Raw genomic sequence first — 18,270 nt, forward strand, 5'->3', positions numbered from 1 at the left:
AGCCCAATCAGCTCTCATTGCAGGCCTGCATGCATATTTAGCTCTCGATAAATCTTACATCCTGGTTCAATGCAACACCGGGGCTTTCGGGGTTCCGGGATTTAAAAACTGCGCTAAAGAGGTGCTCACCTCTTACATCGTGCTTAGACGAGATCACGTCACCAAGTGGACGCTAGATTCGTCCAACATGCCATCAGGTTCCACTCTTGTCGCTAAATCGCAATGCACGGTCTCGAAGACGTGCTACAAATTGTTACCAGGCCAGGATGGATGTAACAACCATCGATTAGATATCGAAAATACAAATCAAACTCGAAATGTGATACAGGGTCTAGCCTATAAAGCATATGTTAGGCCTTTCGTAGAACTCGCAAACGATACAACTGTAACGGCATCAACCTATTGTTGAACCTAAATACTCAACCTATTCTCCCAGGCTGTCAGATTAGTTAACTGACAACATGACCAGTCCAGAAATCTCAGGGCTTGAAAAGCCGCCCAAGAAGCAAATTCTGCTTAATGCCTTTGACATGTCAACAGTTGGCCACCTCTCGGCCGGGCATTGGAAAGTGTGTACTACCTTATCCGAGATTTAAAACAAAATAAGTATTGATACAGTGACAGAACCCGGCCGATAGATCGGCAACAAAGCGCAAGCTGCCATACTGGGTCGAGTTGGCAAAACTTCTCGAAAGAGGCGGAATCAGTGGCCTGTTCCTTGCCGATACAAATGGAGGATTCGATACCTATGGCGGAAGCGTGGAGGAGAGCATCAGAAGGGCTGTTCAGTGGCCAGTTACCGACCCAGCTATAGTAAGTACGCCACAAACTATTTTCCCCTTCCGATTTGGTGCAAGAGAACCAGAAAACGGGGTCTAACAGCTCATTGTAGCCCATCACAGCCATGGCGGCGGTGACTAAGAACCTCACATTCGGTATCACGGCGTCTACGTCTTTTGAGTCTCCTTTTGTTCTAGCAAAGCGACTTTCGACCCTGGATCACATGACAGATGGGCGTGTTGGCTGGAATATTGTCACATCGTGGAAGAAGTCTGCATTCAACGCCATTGGCATGGACCCTATTGAGCATGATCAGCGATATGCGCAGGCTGACGAGTATATGAGAATATTGTACAAGTTTGTCTCACCCGCCTCTTCCAATCCCGATGACACAGGACTTTTACTAACATATGAGCTCTATAAGACTATGGGAAGGTTCATGGGCTGATGACGCGCTGCAGCCTGATTCAACTGCAGACACATATATCGATCCATCTAAAGTGCGCCATATCAATCACCAGGGAAAGTATTACAAACTTTCCACCCGCCACATTGTAGATCCTTCCCCCCAGCGAACCCCGTTCTTGTTCCAGGCGGGCTCGTCAGCTGAAGGTATCGATTTCGCAGCCACACACGCAGAGGGCATTTTCGTCTCGTCACCTTCACCTGAGTTATTACGCGTTCAGATTGAGAAGAATCGTAAAATTGCGGCCGAAAAAGGGCGCGACCCACGCTCCTTGAAGTTCTACCTCTCCTTTACACCCATTCTGGGCGTAACGGACGAGGAAGCCCAGGCCAAGTTTCAGGAGCTCAAGAAGAACGCGAGCCCCATTGGCGGCTTGGTCCTTTTCAGCGGATGGACTCGCATCGACACGGCTAAACTCCCCCTCGATGAGGATATCATCAAGGTTGACTCGGACGAGGCCAGGAAGCTGTGCAACATTTTCAAGCCCACAGTCGAGACGCCTATATGGACGCCTCGTCTCATCGGCGAAAAAGCTGCCATGAGTGCCATCTCCCCCTCTGCTGTAGGGTCTCCGACCACCGTGGCGGATGTAATGGAGAGGTGGATCGAGATCGCTGATCTAGACGGATTCAATCTCGGATACGTCACGTCGCCGGGTTCATTTGAAGATGTCGTGGAACTGCTTGTACCCGAGCTTCGGAGACGCGGCATCTATCCCAAGGTCATTGAGTCCGGGTTGACGGCACGGGAGCGCGTCTATGGAAAGGGTCAATCTCGATTGAGGGATGACCATGCCGGCAGCAAGTATAAGTATGAGGTATACCAGGAGGATGAGCCATACTTTGAAGGCGGTCGGTCAGGAGAATTGGACGAATAGAAACTATGAGCCCTATGACTCGACTCCCATGGATATCAATCCAATGCCGAGCAAGGTCAAATGATTTCGTAAGCCCCCTGCCCAACTTGAGGTCCACCCCGTGGATATTGTAGTGGAGGCAATGATAAAAGGACAATGGACTAGTCACGTTTTGCAACTAGTCTTACCACGGTACCTATATAAGACACGGCCTCCCCCTCTCAATTTTCCCACTGACCCTCAACACTACATCACTGAGCAGACAACTCTATCTCTATGAACTTTCTGAGCCAAAATTCCCCGTTCCTACTATTACTTGCCCTTGTTCAACCTACAAGCAACTACTTTCTCTCGGTTACCAAGCACGGAATCCGATAAACGCCAGCATGTCAGAATCGAAAATTATATCCAGCTCAAGCACCAAGGTCACCCAGGTCACAGAAACTTTCACTGGCCAGGTGCTTTCTAATATTATGCATCTCGACAAAGACGCTGGTATTGCGAGTGTTACCTTTACGCCGTGCGCTCGGACGCACTGGCACACTCACGTCGGAGGGCAAATGATTCATGTACTCTCAGGCAGCGGATGGATTTGCGACAAAGGAGGTAAAGCCAGGCGTATCAGAGCTGGCGACACTATTTGGGCATCTCCAGGTACAACTCACTGGCATGGGGCTGATGAAGAGAGTGTTATGACTCATCTTGTTATGGTTACTGGAGAAACAAAGTGGCATGCGTCTGTTACTGATATAGAGTATAGAGAACGGGAGCTATAGAATACTACACAGAGGTTAGAGTGCCCTAGTACACTAATCTAACTTTCGTCTGCTCCCTCAAGGTGAGCAAGTTTCCGGCACAAGACCGAAAAGACACAGTGTGCCCTGGTATATCAAGAGGTTAGGTTGCCTTAAACCATCGGGGGGACTAGAAGCTCAACAGTAAAAAACAAAAACATCAACAATAGGATTAACAATACAGACCATATACCCAGTCCATTCAAAGGTCAACAGTTTAATCGGAAAGACTAAGGTTTCTAATCCAACTGGATACCTTTTTGCATACCTTAATGGGCTGCAGCAACAGCTGCATCTTGGAAAAGCTAGATCTGCTGGGTGCCCCAGTACACACGTACTCAGAGGGGCGACTAGAATCTCAGGAGTAAAAAAAAAAATACGAACAGGATTAACAAGAAATTTTTTTTTTGTGTATCTTTATGGTCACCATGAAATCATGGAGTTTGAATACTCCGTGGTGAAAATGTTGTCAAGATTGTTTGTGGATCTGTACCTAAAATCCAGAGTATGCGGAGTAGACGCGTATTCACCCAATCCACATGCACGATCACGAGGAGCCCCGAGGGTTGAAAAGCTCAAGAGTTAAACTATAAATCAGCAGTTAGATTGAAAAATGTTTCATTGGGAACTAATCTAACTTCTGTCTGCACCCTCAAGGTGAGCAAGTTACCGGCACAAGGTCAAAAAAATACGGTTTCATCCACAATTCAAGTATTTCCTACCCAATCCTACCACGATGGCTAAATATTAAGCTTTTTAACTTGAAAAATATAAAACCTGCATGATCATATACGCATTTGGCTCAAGAAGCCGAGCCCTGACTCTTTCCCTCCCTCACACATCATCTTTTCACTAGGAACAAAACCAACCATTCTCTCCTCTCCAGATCAGTTTGCTCACCCTAAGGCGCCCACAGCTGACTTCAGTTTCCCCCTTGGTCTCATCATGGCACTTTCTTTGGCTGCATCGGCTCTGGGAGGACTCGCCAGCTTGAGGGAGACGCTGGAGCTCGCAAGAAGTCACAGGGATAGCCCATCAGAAAATGTTTCAATTTTTTTCAACAATCATCACTTCGTCTCACAGACATGGCGGCACCTCAGCGACGTCGACCGTGCCGCTCTTGCTCTCTCATGCCAACAGGCCCTCTCGATGGCCGGGAGAAGTGTACTGAAGCTACATGTCGGGGACAAATTCCTGCTCCTTCAACGCCTTGAGCGCGATGGATACCTAATGGAGAAGGGGGAGATTCTATGCCCCGTGTGCCAGTACTTCCACCTCCCCCGACTCAGGCCCGGAGAGAACTCGTCCCGTTTTGAGAGGCAATGCGCCTGCTTGAGTCGCGGAACCGAAAGAATGCAAGCAATGGGGTACGGGGACATGGCGCCATTGCGATTCGACATGGTTGCCGCCATTCTGAGGAGCCACCGGCATAAAAGCAGCTTCTATCATCCCAGGATCTTATACACGGTAAAACAGCACTGGACAGGATCTGACGACGGGCCGATAATCTATTTCAGAGGGCGGGCCGCGGTCATTCACGACCAGCTTATGGTGGAATCGAATATCAACCTTTACGTAAGACATTCGAACGTCATTGTACCGCTTTTGACGAAATTTCTGAAGAACAACCACGACTTGATGCATATTTGCGACCATCACAAATAGGAATACTTCTTGGAAGGGTCCGAACCCAATACGGACCAGGACGTTGTCACGCGGTTTGCACATGACTGCGCTTTGCGTCCGGAGCAAGAGGAGGAAAAGCCACGAGGAATCGCATCCCCCCCGAATGATGCAACAACAAGAAACAAGGGTACATTGTGTGATGATTGCTGTACCGCATTCACTATCTCGTGCTGCAAAACAGAAGGGCGGGGTTACGCGATGATCCTTAGCAGTTGGAAGAACTATGGCTATGGGCGAGACTTAGATGACCCAATATGGCTTTCCCATACCAACAGCATCACCGGAAATAATTCAGGCCACTATATCCCCGAGGTGTCTGCATTTGAGGGCACGGGTTTTGCCTTAAGAGACAATTACTGCCCTTACCAATATCTAAGGGAGCCTAATCTAACAAGAGTAGAGCGATTGGCGGCGTATAATATGGCTAAGTACGAGTCAAAGAAATTATTATACGAAATCGGTTGGTGAGTACATTTTCTCAAACGACCAGATCCAGCTTAACACTCTTTTGCTAACATGATGCAGCTGGCTTTCCCAAATCCACTGACAGGCAATCTCGACAACTAGATCCATGACGAGTCAATTCGATATCAGGAGGCAAGCATTGACTAGTCCTGCCAAATGCCCATCAAAAACTAAGGGGGCATGCGGACGACGCAAAGATACTGGAGTGAACAAGTCATGACAGCCCTGGCCATCGCTTGTTAAGATAGCAAAATAGAGCACCTGTACCGCATATTACTTATTGAGACTGAAATCTATCCGGTCAACTTTGCCGATCCTGTCAGTAGCAAACTGTGGCTCGCTTGTGATTGACCAGAACAGCAAGCAGATGTACGGCTTCATCGTAGCCGTGAGCATGGAAAGGAGAGTAGCATGCGTCGTCTGCGGAGACGAGATCCTCCAGGACATCACATCCAAGTTAGGGCAAGATTGTGCTAGAGGTCTTCCCCTGTCTAGGGAGTCAAGCTTGCTATCATATGTGACCGGCGATAAAAGGAGTCAAGCCGCCACCAATATCTTGCCTGGGAAGACAGCCCATGACAGCTTGAAGGATATAACCGTTCGCACCACACCACTGTTATAGACTGCTATAAACGGGCATGCGACAGTCGTTGAGCTGCTGCTGCTCGAAAACGACGCTGAAAGAGGTTAGTTTAGGGTAGGTACCCAAGTACACACATACCCAGAAGGGGGACTAGAAGCTGAGCAGTAAAAAAACCACCAACAATAGGACCAACAAGAACTAATTATTTTATAATAAATTCTCATTCATGTTTTATTATCTTTGTGTCCTGATTTTCACCCCACTTCAGACTCAAGTTGCTTTTTGTTGCAGGGGTGCAAGGAGAGCTAGATCAAATGCTACCAGTTTACTTACCCTAGACATATTGACTAATTCCCGCCAAGGACGGTCCCAGAGCAGGCAGCGTTGGCTGAGGTGCCTTGAAGAAATAAATTCCACTGATTTTGAGGCGTGGTAGTACCAAGCTAGGCAGCGGCGGAGCAACGGCAATGCGGCTGTACCAAGAACGTTGCGGTAAACCACTTATTAGTTAATGAGGGTCTGGAGTAGCACCTGTAGGGCTTAGACAACTGGTTTTATGAATCTAGTAACTGTTATTTCGTGGATTTATAAAAATTATGATAAAATCCAGGTCGCTTTAAAGAGGATACACTACTCATTTTGCGAAAGAATGTCAGACAGATACCTTATTTCAAACTCGGCAGATAATCTCATTTCAGCGTAGTCGGTTTCGGTTTCGGTTTCGGTTTCGGCATCGCATTCGAGTTCTGTTGCCGTCTGAGCCGCTGATGATAAATGAACAATCTGATCATATGACGTATAAGTAGTCTAGGCGGGTAAATGCTGTGGATCTTTCTAGGTCTTCAAGAGATAAACGTTTTCTCATCACGCCGGGTTCTGCGGACTGTTTACCAAGGGATTCCAGTCCGATCAAAAGCCTGAACACTCGCAGTCTCGTCCACCATTTCTTGTAAAGAATTATTAAACGATATAACGAGCCTTGAGAGGAAAATACACCTTTCCATCATTATCCGAAACTCCATATCAATAAGTCATGTCGCGGATATCTGTAGACGATGATCCTCCCCCGTACACGCCTACCACCAAATCGCCGAGTTCTCCATCCACGGCACAGTCACATGCTGCATCTCAGTTCGTTTGCTTGGCACATGTTTCTATCCGCTACTTCCTAACATATTAAACAGTGCTCTGCCATTTGACAGTGGCTCCTCCTCTATGGCTCCAACGGAACGTCAGCTTGAATATCCGACCCCAGTGAGCCTGGATAAGTCACACCAAAGCAAAGGGCTCGGATTTGGCCCTCCATCCACATCGCTGGACGGGTCAGTGCCGCATTCTTATTTATCACCAGTGCCCGAGCGATTGAGAGCCATTCGAAGCAGAGACAGCTTCAGCTCAATACCACCCGACTCCGACTACGTGTTAAACCACATACCAGGGCGACACTATTCACCAAACTTACTCTATTGCCCACATTGCCACCGAATGATTGAACCAATTAGAAAAGGCCGTCCATCAGCATCGACTCAGTAAGAAGCATCAGCTCTGAAAGAAAGATTCAGCATTAACCCTTTATGTCGCTAGTCTCAAAGCCCTGGCCCTTTTTTTCACCACTGTCTGTGGCGTTGCATTGCCGTACATTTATCACTGGTCATATGATTTAAATCAGTGTTGTGAATTTTGTGGCGAGGTTGTTCAGCGTCGACGACATTAATGAAGTTGGCATCAGGCTCGTGTCCAGACGGTAAATGGTAAAGGAACGGACATGCAATGGTATTCAAATTACGGGTCAAGATTTACAGAGTCTTTAATTTACAATAAGTCATAATATTGGTGAATAGTAACATCTTGAATACCTCGAGTCACGGCCGTATAGAACTGGAAACCATGTCGACTCGAGAATTGGGACTGTTTTTTGGACTAAAGCCAAGCTATATAAGGCTGAGCTTTCCTAAATCATTTATTATCATTAGGTATAAAAAAGCGCTAAGGCAATGAATGGAGGAAGGATTCAGGGCCAATTCACGAGTCGATACGGTAATATACAGAGTACGTCACAAACCTCACAAGTAACCGGTCTGACCCCCTTGCCTGTGTGCGTCGGACCTAACAATAGTTCAAAGAATACGTCAAACGCCAACCTCTGCAGAATCGAGAATGTATGGAATGGAATGCAATGGATATCTATTGCGGACTAGTCTACTCCGTACATACCATGTTTTCACGGGAGCTGCGGCATCTCAGTGTATTTTTCTAAAAATAACCATTGCTGTAGGGCTCGGTTTCGCACTCGGGACCTAACAAGGTAACCGAACTAAGCTAACACATACCCCCCTTACGCATGTTCATGTCTTTAGCATGCTGCACGCAAAAACATCTCTCCTAGTCGGCGGCAATTAAGACTGTATCCCAGGAATAGCTAATGAGTGAATGCGTAATTCAGGGTGGCGCAGGCAACAAGGCGGGAATACGGCAAGTTGTTCCAATCTCCAACCTTTTAGAGGCTCAAATACGGCACAGTTATTGTAGTAACGATACTTCACGCGAAATTTTCGGAAGATGCCGATCCAGTTCTCTATATCTGTTCTCTGGAACTAAACAGTAATGATTTCTTGTTCTGGGCTAATTTGATTCTTTACCTGACAAATCGATCGGCTTCAGATACCAGAGTGGCGGATGTGACTTGCCGATATATCCGCACACGAGTATTTCTTAAATTTCACATTGCATTAAAACCCTACCGCTAATTACGGCAATTACTCTCCGGTATGGCTGGACACTCTAGTGATAGTAGTGGTCAATATTGTAACGACTACGGCCAACGCGATAACCGTGGCCAGTCGTCGAACTTTTGCGGGGGCGAGGCTTATTAGGAAACTGGCTCTTGTGTTGGATACTCTAATGGCTATTATAAAGAAATGTCAGCCATACTTGGTCAAACTATATGCAATACAAGTAATACTGCTCTTTTAGAGTATACGATAAGAGCCAGGACAATTCGGATTATTAGCAGGACGATTACTTGGATTATTATAGCCGAAACGAATATGGGTATCAGGGTGCTGGGGGCGTTGATAAGGTGCCCTTTGAAACCTACAACGTTCGCGGCTGACAGTACGGATCGATACCCACTCCAGACACCAAAGATCCTCGCATGATCGAAATGGGTTACAGTTTCATTTTGACATACAACTAAGGCTGAAGTGGACATCCCAGTAGGAGGCGGTGATATGGCGCATATCGAGGTGACTATATGCGACAGCTACCGTGACCATTACGACGTACCATACAACAATCGCGGAGATGATGAGACAAGCAATTATTATGGATACGGCCATCCCTCATCACAGGCATCTTTTGGCGTTGGCGAATCGGTGTAATATTGGAGATAATAACGGACTTCGTCAATTATCTGCCTGCCAGTCAGCGTACTCAAGAACCACACCCGGAATGGACCTACAACCATAATGTCTTCATATCCAAGGAAGAGCTTGAGGATATTCTTTTTGACCTCACGGTCAGGTTTTGGTTGCAAAGGAATAGCATGAGGATCATGCATGACCACCTCTTGACCCTCTTTGACTCGAGGGCATCCCACATGCTACCAGCTCTAGGTCTTATATTCCTTCATGCTAATTCAATCGACGATCATCACGGCACTTCATGTCAGTGGTACTTTGCGACTGTGCTTAAACTTGAGAACGATGGACTCATAGGCAGCTACAATCGCGGGTCAAGGGTAAGCGAAGAAGAAGAAGGAGAACGACCCAGAAGTGATGAAATAGCCGAGGATCCTCTTTTTACTCAATTGGGATAATCCGACCGGTACATGATCACCTGATATTATGATTTGGAGTTGATTTCAGGCAACACACTCAACCTTCACCCCTCCTCTGAACTCACCAGGCACCAGCTTAGGTAGCAGTGAGAGATGGCCTTCAACACCCTTACCACCAACGCAGTTGATCTGCAGCAATTGCTAGAAGAAGATCAGATTACGAGTATCCAGATCGTCCAGGCGTATTTTGCACAGATTGATTTCCATGAGTCTGCACTCAATGCGTTGATCTCCGCCGCCCCGCGCGAGGGTGTTCTTGCAATTGCCGCAGCTCTGGACCAGGAGCGGCAGCAAGGTAAAGTCAGGAGCCCATTTCATGGAATCCCGATCATTTTGAAAGATAGCTTCGTCACCGCGTCGGACCTTGGCATGACAACTACGGCCGGGTCGCTTGCATTTGTCGGATCCAAGGCCTCAAAGAATGGAGCCATCACTCAGAGGTTAATAGATGCTGGCTTGATTATCCTGGGAAAGGCTAATATGACGGTCAGTTCAATTTTGTTTAGGACGATCCCATCGTATTGACAATCAATTTAGGAGCTTGCTGGCATGAAAATGACCATGATGATGCCTGGTTGGTCTGCCCACGGCGGCCAGACGCTGTCCCCTTATGTTGGTAAATTGGAGGAGAACGAGAAATTGCTTGGCCACTCGGTGAGTAGAGACTGTTAAAATCCTAGAATCATCCGGCCTGATATTTAACAGGCTCCCGGGGGCTCGTCAACCGGTTCTGCGGTCGCTGTAGCCGCTGGCTTTAGTCCTCTTGCCATGGCTACAGAGACAATAGGTTCCATCGTCACTCCTTCAACACGTGCAGGTCTGTACGCACTCAAGCCTACCATTGGGATCCAAGATACCACTGGATTGTACATCATGACGGAATTTTTCGACAGCCCGGGTCCAATGGCCAAATCGGCGGCAGACGTGTGCGTGGTAGCCGAGATTTTACTCGATCGCACATTCGCCCGCCCTCGATTGAGATCCTGGGAAGGGATCTCTGTAGGGTTCCTGGACCCGAGGGTGTGGAATATGGCAGAGGACTTCTGTACGCAATTTCCAGGAACGGCAGAGCAAATGGTATGCCATGTTGATTGCGCCAAGACTTTCAAAGAAACTCACAAAAAGGTATCTAGGTAACCGAGTATGAAGACACGGTTTCTAGTCTCAAGAGCCATGGTTGCCCTGTGAAGTACCCGATCGACCTCAAGGATTTTTCAACCCTGCCGGCTATACTCCCGATTGCATGTACGTCACAGCAACAGCCAACGAGTTCCAGGACCCTGCTAATGACAGTTGAGATTGGGATTTTAGGAATGTTTGCATCCCTGAATTCATCAAGGCGTTTGACGAATGCCCTGTAAGCTGCGTTGCAGATATCGTTAAGTTCAATCGAGAGAATAGCGAAAATGCCCTCCCTGCTCGTAAGTTGAGAGCTGAATACTCGAAGTCTCCCAGCCAAAGTAGTCAATTAACCAACTCCAGCATTTACGCAGCAAAACGACTTAGAAGAGGCAATGAATAGTACCGATGACAAAGAGCACATACAGGACCTAAAACAGGAGCTCCGTGCTATTGCGAAGCAGATTCTTGACGAAACGTTTGAGAAGGAACAGATCAATCTCATTGTGGCTCCAGGAGACGCTCCGCTGTGTGTCCATGCTGCCGCCGCAGGTAATTACGCCTGAAACTCGTCCGTGTCTCTCAATTGCTTACACATCCAGGATACCCTCTCGCCACGGTCCCGGTAGGACAGCTTCGCTACAATGGTCGCCCGTTCGGCTTATGCATTATAGGGAAGGATGATGCAGAGGAGACGCTATTGCAATTCATGATGGCTTACGAGAAGGTTGCCAAGCCTCGCCCAGTACCCAGCATACCTAGCATTTAGGTGTATATACTAAATTTTCTATACCAAACGCATAGAACCACAAATGTCAGCCAACTATGAATGTTGGATATAGCTACCTTTCCCGGAATAAATAACTCTGTTTTATTTTTGAATTTCCAGCTTAAGAGAAAATAAAGAAAATAAAGAAAATAAAAAAATTAATTAGTTTTAAATTTATAGAAAAGAAATCAACCGGAGTATTATAATAGCACCTCATCTACTTCTCTAACGACAACAAACCCATAACATCCTGGTGCCCAGCCTGCTTCGGAACGTCCAGGGCCGTCCTGTCGCGGATGTCCTTTACATCCAGGCCCGCCGCCGGACCTCCCTTGCCCAGCAGCTCGCATACCACCGCGACATGGCCAGCCGCGTACTAGAGTGGCGTCCTGGAGCAGGCGTCCACTTTGTCGGAACGAACGTCAGCGCGCCTGCAATCGAGGAGCAGCATTCCCACGGCAGCTTGCCAGTTCGCGGCCGCCCAGGACAGCGGCGTCAGCCGGTCCGGTCCGGCTTGTGCACGGAGGCACCCCACTAGCACCGGAGCCGGAGCCCGGCCACCCGGCCACCCGGCCCCGATTAGCGTATCCACTATCTCCATGTCCCTACACCCGGCCGCCCGCCCCAGCGCCGTCCGTCCCTGCGAGAGGTGGTCCACAGCGGAACCGCCGCGTTCTTTCCCGTCTCTGCCGCCTTCGCCGTCCACGCTTCAGCGGCAGCCAGAATGCGGCAGCCACAGTCCAAACAGCAACTCGATATGCCCAGTGCCTCTAGCACTCCTGGGCAGCAGGTTGGGGTTGCAAGGGGGAAGGGAGGGGGGGGGGGGTAAAAACCCAACCAGTGACCGTATGCCCACGAAAAAGCATAAGGTAGTGCTTGTAAAAAGAAGGTATCGGCATGCAGCCCACACTTAGTCTGAGCAGTTACCTCCCTGCGCGGCGTAGAGACCCGCGACGTTGACATACGCGAGGGCGATGGCAATGGCGCAGAGCGCCTTGGAGTCCTCCTGGTTTTCTTGAAATATGGCGGCGGGACAGCGGCGAAACAGCGGCAAAATGGCGAAACGGCGAGGCTGCGAGGCTGCGAGGCGGGAGGCTGACGAGGCTGAGGCTGGTCGAATAGGACAAAATAACGAGGCTGAGAGGGCAGCAACACGGTGATGCGGTGATACGGCAGAAGCTGACGAGACTGAGACTGGTTGAACAAGGCAGAGTGTCTGGGTGTCGGCTGTCTACTGACAGATCAAAATAAGCTCATCTCAATCATGCTCGGGAGATGGCGCATCTCTGTAGAAGATGTGCAAGCTGCTTATGAGACAATGTGCGACGATGGCTTCAATGTTGAAACGAAGAGATCAGGAGACCCAAAATGGGATGAAACAGAATTCGAAAATGTTATCGGCTAGATGGTACGAACGTACAATCTGATGAATGACAACATTGATGTACAAAATTCACGAAGCTGGCTTCTCACCCTGATTTGTGTAGAGCGTTGGTTACCCAGCTTCATCCCTATCTTCATTGCTCGGGCTCAATGATATCTAGCAAACATGAAATCTAGGGGCGTCACATCGTATCGTAACCGGGACTTCAACAAGAACATCTTTTGGACTACCTGGGGGCATCTGCCGGGGCGCCCTTGTCGAGTGGACGACCAAGCGATACGAATGCCAGGTTTAAGCCCGCGAGAGGAGGGCCTGACGGCGTCTCCATCGTCGACGCAAGCAGGGCAATGACGGCGGCGCCAGGGTACTTTGCCCCAAATCCCATCCGCAATCACAAGTATATAGACAGCGGCGCCGGAACCAACAACCCAACTAAAGTGGCATGGAACGAAGCTGAGTCGCAGATTAGAGAGAATTGGAAGCGCCGTGGCCGATGCCCTGTCGTGATAAGCATCGGTACGGGCAAACCGTCCTCAATTGGCCAGGACCTAAGAATTGGAGTCACTGACATTAAGGTAGAGCTCATCCACAAAGTCTTAGAGGCTTAACTCCTAAAACTGTCGTCATCGCTATCCTCAGCAGCACCCGCATCAGGATATTCGTCGGATTCGTTAACTTCACCTCACCAAGATCGGGTTCACCCATCGCGTCCACGGCATTATGTGTTGGTGTTATTGGCTGGTTGTTACATATCGGTTACTCCGTGCTGCTCTTCTTGGCCAGTTGTAGGGATAAGATTAATTAGCACTAGAATACCCATTGCAGGAATGGTCTCATTGGGTTATATAAAAGAGTGCTACTTGAATAGGGCTAGAAAGGCATCAACTGTTATAATTAAGGTCGGGAATATTATTGCTTGCGCCATGATCTTCACCAAGGAGCCGTAGTTCAGACACACCGGTCTCAGAAACACCTTTGTCATCATGGATGTGCTCTGCCTGTTTGGGCTCTAGTCTGGAGCACTTTTGGTCTGGAAGGGGAAGAATTGTCGTCGGTCTGCCAATCTTTGGGGCTTGTCCTGATGCCGATGCGTTAGAATCTGCCCTTGAAAGTGCCCACCAATTGAACAGGCCCGCATTCACAACAGGCTGGGAGTGTTTGAAGTATGTGGGATGCTGCGTGCTTGTGGCGTGTCGGCGTTGTCTGGTATCCAAGCTTGTTTTGAAATGACCGGCTCTTTCTGGTTTGTTATCCTTTGAATCGAGCGTTTTAATTACGTCAATATCGTAATATTTAACCCAATACTTTAAATTGTAAGCTGTGGTCTTTTCGCTTACTGTGATGCTCTGGGCCCCTGACACTAGCGGGGGTTCTGATCTCATTCCTCACGTCCTATCTTGTCAAATGTCATCGGGCATTCATAATTGGCACTGGGCCCTGTCTAATACTGGAGCCATGGGGCTCTTTGGCCGTATTGGGTTCCAGGTACAGCCACCCATGACGACTTTCCTTTTCTCACATCCGCCATTTCTCATCATATGCTGATCGCCATCGTCTCTCGGAATGACATTAATGTTCCGAGCTGTTCTACCAATTAGATGCCGTTCCGAAGATAGGCTTCAAGGCCGTCGACAATATCACCCCCGGCCAATTGAAGGACCATTCGATGGCCCCTGATTGCCTAAGCTGACAAATGAAGAGATGCTGAAAGTTTATATGCTTAGCCAGTCTCTTCATCACACCCATCCCATCCCGACGATTATTCATCTTGCCAAGCCAGGCTGTAACTCGGCCCCCTGACCCCTGCTTTCCCATCCGGCCAAGCCCTTCCTTATTTGAGACAGAAAAAGGCTGAGTCTAAACTTTAGTTCTTTATGGTTCACGCCTAATCTAATGTATTGCGACGACGAATTGCGCACGGTTGAGAATTCGTCATGTAGATCCCGCGTCGGAATGGCTATGATGGTATCGCAGCCTGGATTTGAGGCTTGGCCTGTTGTGTGTCCACGCGTCTTCGTTGATAAGGATCTTCTACTTTATGGTGGCTTGCATGTGTAGACAGCCTCATGCTGCTTGTATATAATTTCAGGTTCTCTCCTGAGAATTGCCTCCGGTTCACGCATAGTTCTTCTCTTCATCTTTACAACAAAAACAACATCGCTTGTCCCAGCCCATTCATTCTAGTGTCCGGCGGGTACTTCAATCAGCACCGCTACAAGATACGAACACGGTTTTTATACCTACCTACAATGTCAAATCCCACTACCAATGGGCCAGGTACCGAGCTTCCGACCTCCGCTCCAACACTGAGCCCTCCACCACCCCCTAATCAGGACCAACTGTTGCAAATATTTGCAATCCGGGCTCAAAATGATTATGATGCCATGACCCTCTACGCAGCTATTATAGGTAGCGTCATTGGGATGTTCATCGTCTTCAAAGTCATCGATCACTTGGGACGCAAAGCCAGCCTCCGGCAGTACTCGGCTGCTGTTCGGAGTCCTTTCAGTCTTTTAGTCAGGTAATCAAATGCGAAGTTAACGGTGCTGCTTTGATCTAACCTCACTCATTCCATAGACTCCTGATGTTAAAGGTCCGCGGTGCGCCATCTTTAGGCCATGTCATACTCTTCGCGACTTATGTTGGGCTGAACGTGGGCTTTATGTTTGTGTACATTGACGACAGCGTTCTGTCGTTGCACGTTATCATTGCTGCTCGAACGGGATGGTATGCACGTTTGACCTTCCCATTCCAAGGCATGCGCTAAAATACCCTTAGGCTAGCTGTTGCCAATATCTGCTTGACAGTGTTTCTCAGTCTGAAAAACACGCCTCTCGGTTTTCTTACTGGATGGTCCTACGAACGACTGAACTCGCTGCACCGAGTCTCCGGGATGACCTCACTCATTTTGGTCATTATACACGGTGTCTCATACTCTTCCTTCTTCCTGGATCAACAGAATTCCGCCCGATTGCGCGTCAAGGAGGAAATCTTTGGCATCGTGGCAGGGTTTACCGTTCTGATGGTTGTGGCCGTTGCCCTCACCCTTCAACGCCGAGTCTACGAACTCTTCTATTTCTTGCACATCTTCTTTTTCGTCGTGTCAATGATATTTATCTGTCTTCATCATCCGACCGCGGGGGAGCGAGTGATCATCGCGATTGGTGTCGCTACAGGCATATGGCTCCTCGATCGCGTCGTTCGAGCATCTCGACTTGTGTATCACGGCATCAACAACTCGGCGACATTACAACCGCTCCCAAACGGCGGTACAAGGGTTATCTTACACAAGCGACTCGTCGGCGCGAAATCCGGAGAACACGCATTCCTCTGGATTCCTGGAATTCGTCTGCTGCAGACTCACCCCTTCACGATAACCTGCACTGAGCCACTTGAATTCGTTATTGCCTCGCGGGATGGTTTCACTCGTGATTTACATCAGTATGCTGGGAAAAATTCCGGTGCAATCATGAAGGCATCCGTTGAAGGACCATATGGACAAGTCCCGGACCCTTCTCAGTATGACAAGGTTTTGATCTTCGCCGGCGGCAGCGGAGGCAGCTTCGCTTTTGGCAGTGCTCTTCGACTCCTGCAAAGCCTCGAAGGATCTGTCAACAAACACGTTACCATAGTGTGGACAATGAGAGATTCCAGTACGTTCCTACTCCCTTTTAGTACTATTGACACCCTTACTGACCGCGACAGCCTTCTTGGAATGGTTTTCACCTCACCTAAACAATGTTGCCAATGCTCAGGGATTCAAAGTTTCCATCCACATCACGGGTCAGACGGAACTTAGAAAACTGCCCCGCAGCCAGGAAGTCCAGGAATCGAGTAATTCGTCAACAGGGGCGCTGGTGCTGGAGGATTTGGCAGATGAAACATCCAATTCTGATTTATCGCATCAGAAGACCTCGCAACAGCACTTGGCCCATGGTTTGCCCGTCCACTACGGCCGTCCTATGGTCCACGATCTTGTGGCCCAGGCTGTGGATGGTATGTCTTTCAGCCAAAGTGTTTTGGTCATGGGGTGTGGGCCGAGCAGTTTGTTGGAAGAAGTGAGGCGATGTACAACATCCCGGATGGTTACATGGGGTCCTCAGGTGTCTCTTCATTGCGAGCAGTTCGGGTGGTAGTAAGATAACGGCCAATTTTCTACTGTATTGTTCAAGCTATTGTAGAGCTTAAAGTAAATGTATCAAGACAACGCTTGCCAAAACATCCTTACTTTGCGGCTGAAGATTTGCCCATCTCATGTACAGGATTTTCCTCATCATTTACCGCATAATTCACGACAAAACCCCCCCGGCATTAGATTTACTGACTGTATGGGTTACTATTTTTTTTTGGTTGCCAGTACTAAAGCTCCAGTCATTGCGCCAGCGGTGGCCTGGAGTGTTTTGAATCGATGGTTGATTTGCTGATTCTAGTAGTGCCTCAAATTGCGTTTCGAGCCAGAAAGCGCGGGTATGAAATAAACAAGTAATACACGGAACTCGGGTAGACAGATTCATATGGCGACGATGCTGAGCTCAATCTGGGACCAAACCGAAATCTTGAAGTAGTCCCAAGTAATGTTGAACTGTTGGGTGAAGGAGATGAGGGACTGAAGCCTCATGATGCTGACGACGGTCACACTAAAACAACAGTCGGTTCCGGAGTTTCCCTTTTTTCCTAATATTGTTTTATTCTCTTTTTGTGCCCTAGCCCGCCACTCGGAACCACACGAGGCTTTCCGACTGATGTGGAGAGAGGACCAAGCGTTGCGCCACTTCGACCTGGCTAATCCGAGCATCGGAATGGATGAGACCATGTTTACAGTCTGGAGTCACGAGATAGCAAAGATGACGAATGCATCCTGTTTCATCTGTCAGCATTATTAATATTAGTTTTTGATAATCTATATCGCAAGAACGCTAAAGACGGTTTGTTATCTTAGAGTAATAGCAATATACGCAATTTCCAGTGGGAACTTTATAAACTGAGCGGAGCTAGTACATAAAACACTGGGAGAAGTACTCCAACGGTAAGTAGTGTAGGGCCCGGAAACTGTAAGATATTGACGGGGTCATAGAGCTGAAACCTTGCAGTCCTTATTTCAGATACTGGTGTAGCATTAGCAGATAACGCGGCGTAGATAGATAACTGAGCGCCCAGCTAAATGGACGAACTCAGCTCCAGAAGGAAGTATCCATACTTGGTGTTCATACCAAGTAGAATATTCGCACTTAAATCATGTCTTCTCGCTTACCCGAGTGGAAACAGAAATGGATGTATAGGCCAAATACTTGAACAAATACCAAGAGGTTAGGGTGCCCTAGTACACACATACCCAGAGGGGGGACTAAAAGCTGAAAAGTAAAAAAAGAAAAAAAAACACCAACAATAGGAATAACAATACAGACTACATACCCAGTCTAGTCAAAGGCCAATAGTTTACTCAGACAGACTAAGATTTTTAGATTATATGTTTAAACGGTAGTTGCCCTTTGATCCCAATAGGCGTATTGCAGTGAGTACTGCAATCAGT

General features: G+C 48.2%; 6 protein-coding genes across 6 annotated transcripts; all 6 read left to right on the forward strand.

Moving 5' to 3' along the window:
* Positions 1-461: 461 nt before the first annotated feature.
* Positions 462-2,123, forward strand: BGZ61DRAFT_493948 (luciferase-like domain-containing protein; the record flags this gene model as incomplete). The annotated part of the gene is made up of 4 exons (XM_046250716.1): positions 462-569; positions 625-813; positions 893-1,137; positions 1,205-2,123. 4 exons carry the CDS (start codon positions 462-464, stop codon positions 2,121-2,123), a joined length of 1,461 nt encoding a protein of 486 aa, XP_046104013.1.
* Positions 2,124-2,347: 224 nt separating this feature from the next.
* Positions 2,348-2,886, forward strand: BGZ61DRAFT_451850 (RmlC-like cupin domain-containing protein). Its single transcript, XM_046245869.1, has one exon. The coding sequence runs from the start codon at positions 2,489-2,491 to the stop codon at positions 2,876-2,878; it is 390 nt and encodes a 129-aa protein (XP_046104014.1). The 5' UTR covers positions 2,348-2,488; the 3' UTR covers positions 2,879-2,886.
* A 955-nt stretch (positions 2,887-3,841) lies between these two features.
* Positions 3,842-5,129, forward strand: BGZ61DRAFT_478000 (uncharacterized protein; the record flags this gene model as incomplete). Its single annotated transcript, XM_046248962.1, has 3 exons — positions 3,842-4,471; positions 4,562-5,046; positions 5,108-5,129. 3 exons carry the CDS (start codon positions 3,842-3,844, stop codon positions 5,127-5,129), a joined length of 1,137 nt encoding a protein of 378 aa, XP_046104015.1.
* A 1,356-nt stretch (positions 5,130-6,485) lies between these two features.
* Positions 6,486-7,535, forward strand: BGZ61DRAFT_451852 (uncharacterized protein). The gene is made up of 3 exons (XM_046245870.1): positions 6,486-6,761; positions 6,815-7,159; positions 7,215-7,535. The coding sequence occupies exons 1-3, from the start codon at positions 6,664-6,666 to the stop codon at positions 7,342-7,344; spliced, it is 573 nt and encodes a 190-aa protein (XP_046104016.1). The 5' UTR covers positions 6,486-6,663; the 3' UTR covers positions 7,345-7,535.
* A 1,988-nt stretch (positions 7,536-9,523) lies between these two features.
* BGZ61DRAFT_420271 (amidase signature domain-containing protein) lies at positions 9,524-11,461 on the forward strand. The gene is made up of 7 exons (XM_046243476.1): positions 9,524-9,954; positions 10,006-10,122; positions 10,174-10,545; positions 10,602-10,713; positions 10,767-10,889; positions 10,951-11,139; positions 11,190-11,461. The coding sequence occupies exons 1-7, from the start codon at positions 9,562-9,564 to the stop codon at positions 11,354-11,356; spliced, it is 1,473 nt and encodes a 490-aa protein (XP_046104017.1). The 5' UTR covers positions 9,524-9,561; the 3' UTR covers positions 11,357-11,461.
* Positions 11,462-14,989: 3,528 nt separating this feature from the next.
* BGZ61DRAFT_493950 (ferric reductase like transmembrane component) lies at positions 14,990-16,876 on the forward strand (the record flags this gene model as incomplete). The annotated part of the gene is made up of 4 exons (XM_046250717.1): positions 14,990-15,261; positions 15,318-15,467; positions 15,519-16,393; positions 16,446-16,876. The coding sequence occupies 4 exons, from the start codon at positions 14,990-14,992 to the stop codon at positions 16,874-16,876; spliced, it is 1,728 nt and encodes a 575-aa protein (XP_046104018.1).
* Between the last annotated feature and the right edge of the window lie 1,394 nt (positions 16,877-18,270).

Source organism: Ilyonectria robusta, assembly GCF_021365365.1.
Source record: "Ilyonectria robusta strain PMI_751 chromosome Unknown BGZ61scaffold_10, whole genome shotgun sequence".
Classification (NCBI taxonomy): Eukaryota; Fungi; Ascomycota; class Sordariomycetes; order Hypocreales; family Nectriaceae; genus Ilyonectria; species Ilyonectria robusta.

Coding starts and splice junctions, on each gene's coding strand:
- BGZ61DRAFT_451850 (XM_046245869.1), top strand. CDS start 2,489: ATGTCAGAATCGAAAATTATATCCAGCTCAAGCACCAAGGTCACCCAG.
- BGZ61DRAFT_420271 (XM_046243476.1), top strand. CDS start 9,562: ATGGCCTTCAACACCCTTACCACCAACGCAGTTGATCTGCAGCAATTG. Junction 9,955..10,005: donor TGGGAAAGGCTAATATGACG/GTCAGTTCAATT, acceptor CAATCAATTTAG/GAGCTTGCTGGCATGAAAAT. Junction 10,890..10,950: donor CGAAAATGCCCTCCCTGCTC/GTAAGTTGAGAG, acceptor AACCAACTCCAG/CATTTACGCAGCAAAACGAC.
- BGZ61DRAFT_451852 (XM_046245870.1), top strand. CDS start 6,664: ATGTCGCGGATATCTGTAGACGATGATCCTCCCCCGTACACGCCTACC. Junction 6,762..6,814: donor CAGTCACATGCTGCATCTCA/GTTCGTTTGCTT, acceptor CATATTAAACAG/TGCTCTGCCATTTGACAGTG. Junction 7,160..7,214: donor CGTCCATCAGCATCGACTCA/GTAAGAAGCATC, acceptor TTATGTCGCTAG/TCTCAAAGCCCTGGCCCTTT.